General features: G+C 45.3%; 1 protein-coding gene across 2 annotated transcripts in view; it reads right to left on the reverse strand.

The window, feature by feature from the left end:
- SLC30A7 (solute carrier family 30 member 7) overlaps nucleotides 1-13,069 on the reverse strand; it is a 53,129-nt gene extending 40,060 nt beyond the window's left edge. Inside the window, exon 1 of one of the 2 annotated variants that reach the window (XM_019531018.1) lies at nucleotides 12,939-13,069. In XM_019531018.1, the coding sequence (XP_019386563.1) occupies nucleotides 12,939-13,054 (116 nt within the window). In that variant the 5' untranslated portion in view covers nucleotides 13,055-13,069. Of the gene's footprint in view, nucleotides 1-8,669; nucleotides 9,174-12,938 lie in introns of those variants that run through there. The other variant, XM_019531019.1, reaches the window with a different exon arrangement.
- Nucleotides 13,070-13,086: the final 17 nt, after the last annotated feature.

Here is a 13,086-nt window from a genome sequence, read left to right on the forward strand (position 1 = left end):
GGGCTCTGGCTCTTTAAGAAAAAATAAAGCAAAGAAAAGCTCCAGGACTCATAGCTCCTGGTGCAGCCTCGGGGCTTCGGGGGCTTATGCAGAGGCCCCCACATGGTGGCGGGGAGTGGGGATCCCCCCTGCCAGCAGCAGCGGTGAGTCCTGGGGTTTCTTCAGGATTCTTTTTTTCTTAAAGGGCTGGAGCTGAGGGGGCTGGGGGGAGGAGGGGGATTGTGGGCCAGTGGAGGGCAGCAGGGATTGCCCCCTGCCCGCCAGCACCTGCTGAACCGGGGCGTTTTTTCTCACAAGTGCTGGGAGGTGGGGCAGGCAGGGCGGCCATCACTGGGCTGGGAGAGGGGTGGGGGATGGTCCTGGGCCTGGCCTGGCTGATTCAGACATTCACCTGCTGCCAAATCAGATTCGGCCGAATCGAACCAGGACAGTGATCTGAATCACCGAATTGAATCATTGTCCCCCAAAACCGGCCAAATCCAAAGCAAACACTAGCTGCTTCACACAGACCTAATACTTACTGTCAAAATTTAAACAGATTCTCATCAAAACATTTATTTCCATTGGACCCAAAATGTCCATTTCAATCTTTGTTTCAATTATACATCCACAAAACATACTGGAATAATTAATTGCAGAATGCTTCATTTTGCAGAAGATTCAGACTTTCCCATTTCTTAACAACTCAGGACAAAATGAAATGTGCAATTTCAGTTTCCAGTGGGAGATTTTGTTCTCTAATTAGGTCTTCTTGTAAAAAATATTATCAAGTTACCATATTATGTACTTTCAGAGTACGGGTCGGGGGGAGGCAGCATGGTTACAGCAGGGCCAGACCAGGAGTGCCTGGGAGGTGGGGTAGAGTAGGACCAGACCTGGAGTGGCAGTGGGGAGCAGGGCTGGACCTGGAGGGCAGGTGGGGATGGGGTGGAAGTCAAACAATGCCAGATCCAGAGCGGCGGGGGAGGGGGGTGCAGTGGGGCTCCATCTCTGACCCCCTTCCCCAGCTCATTCTTGACGAGCAATTTGCTAGTACCTAGATATAAAACTCTTTCTCTCACACCACCATAAAGACATATTTCAAGGCCTCATGACATCTGGGAGAGCTTAAGGGATGGATGAGACTGAACAGATAGAAACCACGGATACACAACTGGAAAGGCAAAGCCTGAGGAATGAACTTGCTAAATAAGTGCACCAGGTCTGCCTCTGTTGGAAGCAAGTGACATCATATTTAGGGGGTGCATCATGGGACATGATCTGATATGGGAAAGGCCACAGAGACCTAAGATGCACCTGCCAGGGATGAGGAGATCCAATCACCCATTGCAGCAACTGATGCAGGTAAAGTTCTATTTTAGGGAAGAGAATTTCTAAAAAGACTTGACTATTTTTATCAAGTATAAAATTGTTTTGAGAAAAAAGTTAGGACCTAATCACAGACAAATGAAGACAACATTTCTTTTCATGAGACCGTTCTTGTTTTTGAATGATCTTCAAGCTATTTTTTCTAATCTTTATTACTGAGTTTACCATATTTGTTGTTTGTACTGTTTTCATAAGATCCTTCGCTATTCTGAGTTTGTATCTGCTGTATCTGTTGTTGCTTGCATCATTTCAAACAGTCCACAATCACAGCCCGGAGGACTTGGGGTCACTGTGGACTGTATGCTGAGTAGGAGCCCACAAGTGTCCTCCTGTTGCAAAAAAGCAAGTATACTGGGTTGTATTAAATGGAATATCACTTGCAAATTAAGGGAAATGATTCTTCCACTATATTTGGTACTGATGAGCCATCACCTGGAATACCATGTCCAGTTTTGGGTCTCTCACTTCAAGAAAGATGTAGACAAATTAGAAAGGGTACAGACAGAAAGTGCAAAACATTATTAGTAGGGACCGTCTTAACTCGCAATAAGACAAAGCCATTATCATGCCTTTGTCCCGGCATGAAAAGCCTATTTTGCCGGCATTTCACAACAGCCCCGTCCCTCAGCGCTGATTCGTGGAGAGGCCACAGAAGTGATGAGGTTGGAGGGGCACCCTGCCATTTTGTCTGCTGCCCCTCCATGCTGCCCTGCCAACTACTGGGAAGGGAAGACTTAATAAAAACTTATTTTTATGATTTATTTTTTCCCCCACAGATTTCACAGGCAACCCTGGATTTCGTAGTTTCCATGAAACCATGATTTAGGTAAGTCCCTAATTATCAGAGGCCTGGGAAATATGATTTATAAAGGAAGGTTGAAAGCACAAGCATTATCTAGTTTGAAGAAGAGACAACTGGGAGGGGAGAGGGATTTGAAAAACAGTCTTCAAAAGCCCAAGAGGTGGCTATATGAAGGATGGAAATAAACTAGTCTGTAGAGGGACAGGACAAGGAGCAACAGCCTTAAATTGCAGCAAAGGAAATTCAGGTTGGATATTTGGAATAATTTTTCCACTATGTGGATGGTTAAGTATTGGAACAGGCTCTCCCCAGAGTTTGCAGAATCTATAGACCATGAACATTTTTAAGAGCAAGTTAGACACCCAGTTGACCGGGGTGATTTAGTCAGAGACCATCTTGCCCCAAGCAGCAGGTTGGACTAGATGACCTCCTGAGGTTCCCTCCAACTCTACCATTTTATAATAATATTTTCCAAAATTACACTCCATAATGTGCAAGATGGTTGTAGCAACTATGTTACCCAGATCTGAGCAGGTTTTGTTTTTTCTTTTCCTGGGGATCCATTCTATTTATATGGACAATACATTTACTTCAATCATTTTATTGGGGAAAAATGCTATGCAAGAAACTGGAACCTACTGTAAAAGCTGTCAGTATCAACCACTATCTAGGCAACTGTAAGCTAGGTCTAACAAGCTTGGTAGGTTATGAACAGAGACCCAAGCAAGCAGGTAAAGGGGCAATGAGATCTAATGAGCAATCCACACAATCACACCTCCTGCTATGCCACAGGTGCATGGAGGGAGGTGTGACTGTGGGATCCTGCATTAGATCCCTTTGCACCTTATTGCCTATTCAGGGGGAGCCTGATCCCAGGCTCCCCCTGCACCAGAAAGAAGCAAGCTTCCATGGCTGGGAGTCTCCTGAGTTAAAGGGCTCTCAGCCGTAGGGGTGCCCCATGCACCTGCAGGGCTGGGGGATCATAGCAGCCGCAATCTCTCAGGCTCAGGGGATGCATGAAACCCCCATGCCTGGGCGGGTCATGGCAGCCATGATCTGCCAGGCTTGGGAGTGCGTGAAACTCCTGGGCTCAGGACATTATGTGCCTCTGGGCCTGAGAGATCATAGCAGCCTCGATGTCCCAGACCCAGGGTTTACATGCACCCCTGGGGCAGCTTTGTCAGCTGCTATGACCAAGCTGGATCCCAGCACCCAGAGTCCACGGCTGCAGGACTGGGACTCTGGTTCTGTGCAGGACTCTACAGAGACTCTGGATGCCCGTGTTGCCAGGATGCAGAGTTGGCGGCTGCTAGGGCTGAGAGTCCCTTTCAGTTTTGGGACTCCCAGCCCTGGCTGGGAATAGTGCACCCCTGTGGCTAGGAGCACTGTTAGTCACAGGGGAGACAGGCTCCCAGTCACAGGGGAGACCCTGCTACATGTGCAAATTAAAACTTGATAGCAACCACCTATAAAACTAGTGCACATTTTTAAGTAACTTTATAGCTGGTTGGAGCTTTTTATGGCGTGATAGCTACTTTGCACATGTAGCTGATCTTAAGGCAACTGTGCGATTAACCAATTAATTGTGTGATACCTGTAATCTGTAGAGGGCGCCACAACTATTGAGTTCACAGGAGGACTACCAATACAAGCAGGACCCCGTAAGCATTGTAGTAAAGTAGATCACAGACAAGATAAAGAAAAATACTATTTTCACACTTCAGTGTGATTCTTTTAGGCTAGTCAGTAGAAGACTGAATTGTCACTTTCCAGTCATGTTGGTAAATACAAGAACTTAATCTACAAGACTGACTTTTCTATTTTTAAATTCACACAGGTATAACAGGGAAAGCCTGAATAGGTAGAAAACCAGGGGTCAGGCAGGGCAACCAGCACAGAGACCAGTGTGAACTGAACCAGGAATTAAAAGGGTATAGACAGCTAGTAAAGCAATTCACTACACCTGGCCCTAGCACGGGGGGGAGGGGAGAGAAAGGAACTGCTGGAGATAGATAAAGGCCCTCATGAGCCTTTATCCCAAAGGATCTGCAGGTAAGAGGGCTCTGATGAAAGGTAGGGACTGTGTACAACACTTTACCCCAAGGGAGGTATGAAGAAGTTGGCCTGTTCTTATTTTTGGGATTGTTTCTTTTTCTTTTGCTGTTCCATTTTGGGCTTGTAAGTGTAGGACTAAGTTGTGACTACAGGGGTGGAGAAAGCCATGAGCAGGGGGGTGCCTGAGCACACTTCCCTGCAATAGGTACCAGAAATCAGCTCCAAGCCAGAGGGGCAGAGACTAGTGAGGTGAAAGTGGATGTCCAGGAAAAGGGGGCTGCCACCAAGGCAAGGCCACTACCCAAAGGCTGCAGTCTTGAGCAGTTAGCCAAACCAGAAGGTACAGTCAGAGACAAAAAAGGCCATGACTGGGACAGCCAAAGCCCCAGCAAGTGCTCAGAAGCCTATATGAGCAGCCCCTTTAAAGGGGAAGTACTAGAGAGAGCATAGCTCCAAGGTGGTGCTAGCCCGAGCAGGTAGACTAGGACCTACAAGGCTACATCTGGCCCCAGGGACTGCTTCCACCAACAACCAGTAAAGCAACATCAAAGTCATGGTAAGAGAGAGACAGGGGTGAGATGGAACCAAGTAAACCAAAAAGTGGGCTAGACCACAAGGGGGATCAGGTGCCAGTGTGGTTACTCCCTCCTCTGGGTATTGCATGGATACCTTTTTAAGTACACTTTAAAACAAACAAACAAACATGCTACCTAAAATTAACTGTAGAACCAATTTATAGTTCCTCCATGACCTAATGCAAGTTAACCATTAGTATTTATTAATACTAGATCAGAATATAAAAAGGTATCAACTTTACATTACAAAGCAATCCTTGAAACATTTTGTATTACCTGTAATTCCCACCTCAAAGAAAGGTTTTATAATCTATTTGGAGAATGAATTGTTAAATACACTAAATATTGGCAGTAATGATTCAATACCAGAAAAATATTGGAGTTGTTCTAACAATTCACTTGATGCTCTCTGAAATTATAAATAAATTGACAGTTCTATCCAGAACTGTTCAGAAAAACAGTTACAAGTGTTTTGGAATTCAAATAAGTGTGCCAGAAGTGTGTGGCTCTGTTTGTTTGTTTTTGTGGGGGGTTTTGTGTTGTTGTTTTTTCCCCAGTAGAATGTACTGGTCCCCTCCTTTCCAATTAAATACTGGAAGAGCTAATCTAGTACACCTGTAAGGGTAGAAACAGAGCTCAACTTTCCTTGTTTTTTATGCCACAAACTTTTTTTTTTTTTTTTTTTTGGTGAGGAGAGTGTAGACATCTGTCACACCACAAGTCACCAAAATTTGTGGCGGGAACAAAGATGGCAAGCAGGTCTTTTACATGGAGTGGATGTCTATTTGCTTGGGGTGGGAGTTCTGGCTGACTGCCCACACTTTCCAGCTGCCCTGGGCAGGTGCTCTGGAAGGCTGAGGGGTCAGATCCTGCATGCTTCAAGGAATTTTCAGGCAAGATCTGGCCCCTCAAGCTCCTGACTGGCCTTCTCTACTTACTGGAATGCACTGTAAGTGAAGGAATGCTGGAGTTTCCCTGCTTATGAAGATGCATCCCTGGGATCTCTTCCCCAGCATGTTTTGTTGTGTGATCTGTTTGCTTTTGTTTTTAAAGCAGGGAACCCTGAGATTTCCTTGCTTAAAAAGGCATACTCCTGGGAGGCACAAGGGTCAGGGAACTTCCTGTGCCTCCACACTAAGACCACCTAAAGGCACAGGTCAGCGCAAGTCCTGATGCAAAGGGGACTTCCCAGCTTCCCCACTGACCCACGCCCCCAAGTAAACCATGGCTCATTGTGGAACCTGGACCAAGGCCCAGTGTGGAGGCATGGGGCACCAAGGCAACCCCAGCTCCTGTGCCTAGACTTGCATTGATCCATGCCTTCAGGTGAAGAATTGGGGGTGGAGGGGAGAGGCCGGGACCCAGAGTGGATGCATGGGGCCTTGGGGACTCCCCAGCTCCCCCACCTCCATGCTGACCTATGCTTCATCCAGAGGGATGAGTCAGCATGCACCCTAGCAAGGAGGTGTGGGATAGTCAAGATGGGAATGAATACATCATCCCTTATGCAGTCCTGGGCCCCTATGTGATGCGAGACAAAGCAATGCATTTCGCCCAATAAAGCAGATCTGCTGGTCCACTTTGGCTTGGCAACGTTCATTTCTAGCCTAAGAGTATTGCACCCTGGATTCACCTATCTTTGTGTGCAAGAGTCTTAAGCTTTACTGATGTTTGTTCTCCTTTTAAAATCAAATCCTTTAGATGGATTAAAATGTTTCAGAAATAATGTAAGCTGAAAAAAATTTGCAACCTGGCATTTAAAGAAGAACGTGCCAAGCTGCCAGAAAAAGGAAAAGCAAGACTTTCTACCCCCCTGCCCCCAAATAAATTGGCATGTCAAATTAAGTTCAAGTGGATTGTCCAGCCCACCATCTTTTCCTGGAATTTCCTTGAGAATCTCAGTACCCAAGCTTAACACTGAAGAAGGTGGCCTCACTCTACTTTCACTATTGTAAGCCAGATTATTGTGTTCTCTGGCTGATCTAGGCCAGGGCCACTTACATCACCCCCAGTCTGTACCTGCTCTTTGTCGTCATCTTTTTTTTCTTTAGTCAATTCAGAACTGAATATCATGTCCAAATTAAACAGCCGATTCAAATCCACATTCAATTCTATCTATACTCAGTCTCCCCATCCCTCAATTCCCTTCTTTCCTCCTTTTGTTTTGCATTAGTTGTTCCAATAGGCATGGCTTGTCTATGTGTTGGTACTCCCATCTCTCTCTTCCTTCCTATATCCATCCCTTGCTAACAGTGGGAAAGAAACACCAGAGTTGGTATAACATGAGGAAATCTTTCTGGAGGGAACAATGTTGGAACATGGCACACTTCAAGAAATAGCCAAGTATTAGTGGAAAAGTGCAATGGGTTTTTGTTGCTGACAAACAATGGACACAAATGAAGAGCTGGGACTGTGTATAAGGCAGTACTATGTAAACACAGCAGTTGGAATAAAGAGTTTGAAAACAACAGCAGTTATTTACAGGACTTATGACTAATCACTTTACAAATGGTGAGTATCTGTTGCATAACAGGCAAGTGCAGAGTTGCATCTCATACACTTGCATTAACTGTAAGCCAGGCACCATGTCTACAAAGTGCTACCGAGTAGGAGACTATCTTGGAAAACAGCAGCTTGGGCATCAGGTGTCACAGTATAATACTATGGCAAAAGAGAGCACTATGTGTATGAAGAGAACTGGAGGCTTTCCTACTGCTTCAGAAAGACTATGGAAATCCCAGGTGATTTTGTAAGTAAGCAGTAGCTGTTTCCAAAAAATGCAATGTTCAGAGACAATGAATCACACCACCATGTTAAGTATGTGAAGTTTCCTGGGAAGCTGCGTGAAGACCAACTGAGCTGATTAGAGTAACTGAAAAAGCAACACTTGATCCTGACACATGCATCACATGCATGACCGAGCAGTAAGGGTTAATCATGTCCTTTCTCAAGAAACAGTTGTTTCTTCTAAACCCTTTTAGAGAGTTTACAAAGAAATGTACGATGAAGGCTGTAGGCACTGTATAGCTAGAGAAATGGCAACCTCTTGCCAACATCAGCATCTCAAGAAACCCAGCAGCCAATAGAATCTGACTGGAGATTATTTACAGAATGGGCTCCAGAAGAAGACCATGGCACTTGCTTCTTTTTCAATGGCAACTGATAAAAACATAGATGGAAGTGAAGTTGGACAGCTACCTGGGTTTTCTTAGAGCGTTGATCAAGATATGAAAGGTGACCGAGCTAACAGAGTTAGGGCTGCTGAAAGGACAGGACACTTTCAACAGCACGATCACAGTTTTGGACAAATTAAGTGCAGAATGGAAAAGGACAATGAGCATTACAATAAAGGGGGCTTGTTCCATGGTAGGAAGAAAGGCGGGATTTGTGGCAAAACTCAAGATCAAAGGGCAGTGTCAATCCAGGCCATGAGCTTTGTGCTTTTCATTGCATTCTACATCAGGAAGCCCTCTCTGCCAGAACTCTGGAAATAGAGCAGGTGATGAATGTTGTGGTCATACAAAAAGACTTTCATCCTACCCAGGCCCTCCACTATCAAGCAGTTCAACTAGCTCTTGGAGGAAGGCAACTGGACACCAGCTGAGTTGCAAGGCACTTAAAGTACTTCTTTGAACTCTGATGTGAAATTAAACAATTTATTAATGAAAGAAACTCACAGCTGACCTGCAAGATGAAAAGAGGTTGCAGGACCTTGTCTTTTTTGTTTGACATAATGGGGCAAATCAATAACCTGACCATGGGAGTGCTGGGTCAGAACAGTTGTGACTGAGCTTCCTTTCAAAGACACAGTGTTATGAAATTATCTCTTTGGGAAAACCAGCTCAGCGCAACATAACACATCTTCCCACCTTAAAGTCACTGTGCAATACCACTGGGATTGAAGACGGTGAGGGATTGGAAGAGCATATGGTCAAGATTGCTGATCTCTGTTAAATTCCATGATAAGTTCTTTGACTTTCTGGCTCCAAAAGGAGTTGAGATTTTTTTCAGGACCCTGTTCTCTGCCCTGTGGAACACAGCCCCCTTCAGGAGCTGCATATGGAACTCTGAACTTCAGTGTAACACCACACTAAAGGATAAGTTCTCAACCGTTGGGATCCATGGATTTTTACCAATACCTGGGAGAAATCTATCCAGCAATAAAATGCTTTGCATCAAGAATGTTAATCCACAAACATGAGCACGTATGCCTGTGAGACTAGATGGTCTCAGTGACTAACATCAAGTCAAAACTATGCTCAGGACTCCACAACAAACACTTGAACATCATCCTAAAAGTGGCTTTGGTATAGCCCTTGGAAGCAGACATCAGAAAGAAGGCTGTAAAAGTGTCCAAGAGCGGCACTAGCAGCCTGTGAAAATATATATGTTTTTATCTCAGCACGGGGAGGGGAAAAAAGGGGTTTGGGGCTTTGTTTATTTTAATGTTGAATTAGTCTTTGTGTTCACTTTCCTGGCAAGTGCTATGGCAAACAGTTTTTGAAAATAAATCTTTTTTTCATGCCTTTTGGAGGCCTGGTTGTTTGTGATATACCAATTTATGAATGTACAAAAACAATGTAAACCTAAGCTGAGGGAGTAAATGAGTTTTGGAGAAGAATGATGTGTGGGGTCCATAGGCACCTGCAAGGCAGAGAATATTGCCTGACAACAAATCTGAGTTTGATAACTCTAGCTTCATTGACAAAAGCAACTGCTGATACAGTATATTTGGACTTCTCCAATTTTTGGTTAAAAGCTTTCATTATCTGGAATTAACATGGCCTTGGGTGAATTTTTAAAAACTCTCCCTTTTATAAGACCTCATAATGTAGTTAAGAGGGGAGACAAAGCAGCAGTGACAAACAATGACAGATGTAGTTAGAGTAGGAGACATTTTTAGAGAATACAGCAGCTCGGAAAAGTCAGATGCCACAGTGTAGTGCTATCAAAACAGGGACTTTTTTTTTTTATTTAGATGCATATGTTAAACTGAGTATTATGTCCAAATTAAAGAATGACCAACCCAAATCATATCTGTCTGTACTTGGTCTCCACATCCCTCAAATCCCATGTCTTACTCTTTTTTTTTTTTTTTTTTTGACTTTTGGTCTGGGAGTTGCACATATGCTGTCCCAGTAGAAAAACTCGTATGTCCCCAACATGCTTCATCTTGGCCATAAGGCTGAGAAGTGACAGCAGGCAGGATGAGGAGAAAGCTTAAGTAAATGAAAAAAAAGAGAGTATTGACGAGATGTGGAAGTGATGTTGCCTTTGTATACACCTCTTTGCTCTCATGGACAGATGTAAGGGGGGGGTGCAGTAATGAATGCCTTGGCAATGTGGCACATGCAGTGAGATCTCCAAGCTCATCATCAAGGCTACAGGAGACTGCCTTGGCAGAGCTCTGGAACCCAAGGGCTGAACACAGCTGCCACTTGCCCTTTCCACTCACTTGTCCAGCACCTAATTTGCCAGCAGGGGAAAAGGGAGAGTGAGCAGCAGTGGTCTTCACCCCCTGAATCCTGGCACCACACCAAGAGAGTTTTCAGCAGCCATGATAACAAGCCAGAGAGTTCAGAGCTCACAGGACATGTATTGCACAGCCAAGGCAGAATGCAGTTGCACCCAACCCCCGCAACCTGCCCATCTGTACCTGTGGACTTGCTGTGGATTTTGGTACCTCCATTTTAAGTGATCCACAAGCGCTATATTTTTTTCAGCAGAAATTATGCCTGATTTGGCAGCCGAATCTCTGAATCCAAATAAAATAATGAGAACCATTAATCTCTCTGAATCAAATTAGAACCCAGCTTGATTCAGAGAGATTCAATGATTCTGACACAGACACAGCTTTAAGTGGTGTGTGGGTTTTTGTTTGTTTGTTTGTTTGTTTTTCCCTACATAACTCAAGGTACCATGTGGCTTGTGAACGCGGAGATCCTGGGGTGGATAGAGGGTCCCATGGGGGGGAGGTCTCCAGTGCAATCAGTGGCAGACCCAGAAGTAGACCAGAAACACTTCTGGGTCTGCTGTGGAGCATGTGGGGGCCTCCCTGTTGTCCTGCAGGATGCTCCATCTGCCCCACTATCTCCAGTGTTCACAAACCATGCCTGGTACCTGAAGGTATCTAGAAAAAAACACTTTAAAGCTGTGTCTACGGCTGAAATCGCTGATTCTCTAAATTGACAGCGAATCTTCAGATTTGGCCGAATCGAATCGGGACAGCGATCCAAAACAATGAATCTAAGCACTGTCTGCGATTCAGGCTGAACTGAATCAAATACAGCCCATTTTGCACACCCCTACTATGGATTGCCCCAAATATGCCCATAACACTAGCAGCTCTCTATACTTAAATGTCATGCTTCAAGGTTTGACTTTACTGTCTTCAGGAATAAGGAAGGATTCCCCCTCCTGTGCCCCCAAGACCCACAACTAGCAACATGAATTCTGTAGGGTTGGAGGGGAGGGGGTTGAGGGGGATACCAAGACAGTGAAGTGCTAGCTACTGGGCAAGGGGAAGGCAGGTGAAAGTTAATGGTTTGTGTGCAGGTCGCCAGACTAGAAGGCCTAAAAGTCCCTTCTGACCTTGAACTCAACAGGAGAAAGTACAGAATTTTTATTTATTTTGTGGCTCTGAGTCACAGTCCCATACTGCCTGCCCATTTATCTATAGGGACCGGACAAGTCAGTATCACCTAAAACAAAACTCCTCAATTTCAGATTCATATTCTGTGTATTCAAATTCATACCTCCAAGTATACCACAAAATTGGTAACTGTAGGAAAGAGACGAAAATACCAATAGGGCCACTATACCTGAACCACTTGGAAACACTTTTTCCTATAGGCAAATATTTAGAGTGTGTGTGCAACTTATGTACAACTTTCAAAATGAGTTGCAAAAGCAGGCATTTTGAAGAAATACAATATCATTGTCAAGGTTCTTTTGAATGGTACCAAAGCCATAACTTGAGGAAGGTGAAAGATTTTTACCATATGTTTGGCTGAGCTATTCAAAATGAATTAAGAGCAACAAGAAAGCTTTTTACATCAAAATTACTGCTTCATGTAAGCCTCTCAATGGAGAAACAGTGTGTGGTTCTTCTACAATTTATGTGAAACCAGACCACTGTCCAAGTTCAGTGGTCAGGGATCCACAAATGACACTTTGCTTGAATTCTACAGGGATTTTTAGCAAATGAGAGATCTGGAGACTGATCTACCACCTTCTTATAATGACAGCACGTTAACCAACAGTGAGCTACACTGGTGGTGCTCATGGCCCTGCTACAGAGTTGTTGTACATTTCCAAGCATTAGCTTTATAGCTGACTTGCTCTTTTTATAGCTAGAGAGTCCTTTTTATCACATGATAATTAATTGGCCCGTGTTGGCTGGTCAAAATTTATGGCACCAATCACCAGTTAATCGTATGATAAATTTATTTTGCACTTGTGGCTGATCTAAATGTTTTGCACAATTCACCAATGTATGGCATAACGTTTGTAAGGTGTAGCAGGGGCTTGAGATATACCAATCATTTCAAAACCAAACCAAAGTAATTTCATTTGGTCAGATTTTCCTAGCGAAGTCTTCCGCATTCTGCTCTTCAGACCTGCCCTGTCCACTAGGCTGAGCACGCCTACTACTGGCACATGCTGTTTACCTACTCCAGGATGTTTCTAAGCTGGTCACAGCTACGCAGACAAAAGGTGTTTGACACAACTGCCTCTACCATATGGCCAGCAGTTGCTCCACACTTGCCAAAGTGAGAGACCCATGAGAAAGCAGGGAAGGGGAGCAAATGCTCCCAGTCCCAGGTCTGGGCAGCAAATCGGTTTGAATCTGAAGGTCCTGAGCTCCAGCATCTTTCCCCTGCTCCTGCAGTCCCTTCCCAGCCCCACTTCCCGCTCAGTGAATCCAGCTCCTTCCTCCATAACCACAGGAAACTAAAGGGCTTCTCCCCCCGCCCCCATTGGGTCAGCGCAGAGGAGGCAAAGCCCCGGGCACCAAGGAGCTGCGCCTGCCAGAGGTCACGGGGCCTGCCCCGGCCCCCCGCGAGCGCCTCCGACCGGCAGAAGCGCGGGGCCGGAGGCAGACGTGGCACTGGCGGCGCCGCCCGCCCGGCCGGTACCTGTTGCTCCAGATGCCGTACAGCAGCTCCACGAAGGCAAAGGACAGGTTGAGGCAGAGGAAGAAGAAGAGGTTCCGCGACGTCTTGTCCGACAGGATTGACCTAAGCACGAACATAGCCCGTCACTCGCCGCCGCCAGCGCCGCCCG

The sequence above is a fragment of the Crocodylus porosus genome, unplaced genomic scaffold (genome assembly GCF_001723895.1).
Source record: "Crocodylus porosus isolate Cpor-Errol unplaced genomic scaffold, CroPor_comp1, whole genome shotgun sequence".
Taxonomy (NCBI): domain Eukaryota; kingdom Metazoa; phylum Chordata; order Crocodylia; family Crocodylidae; genus Crocodylus; species Crocodylus porosus.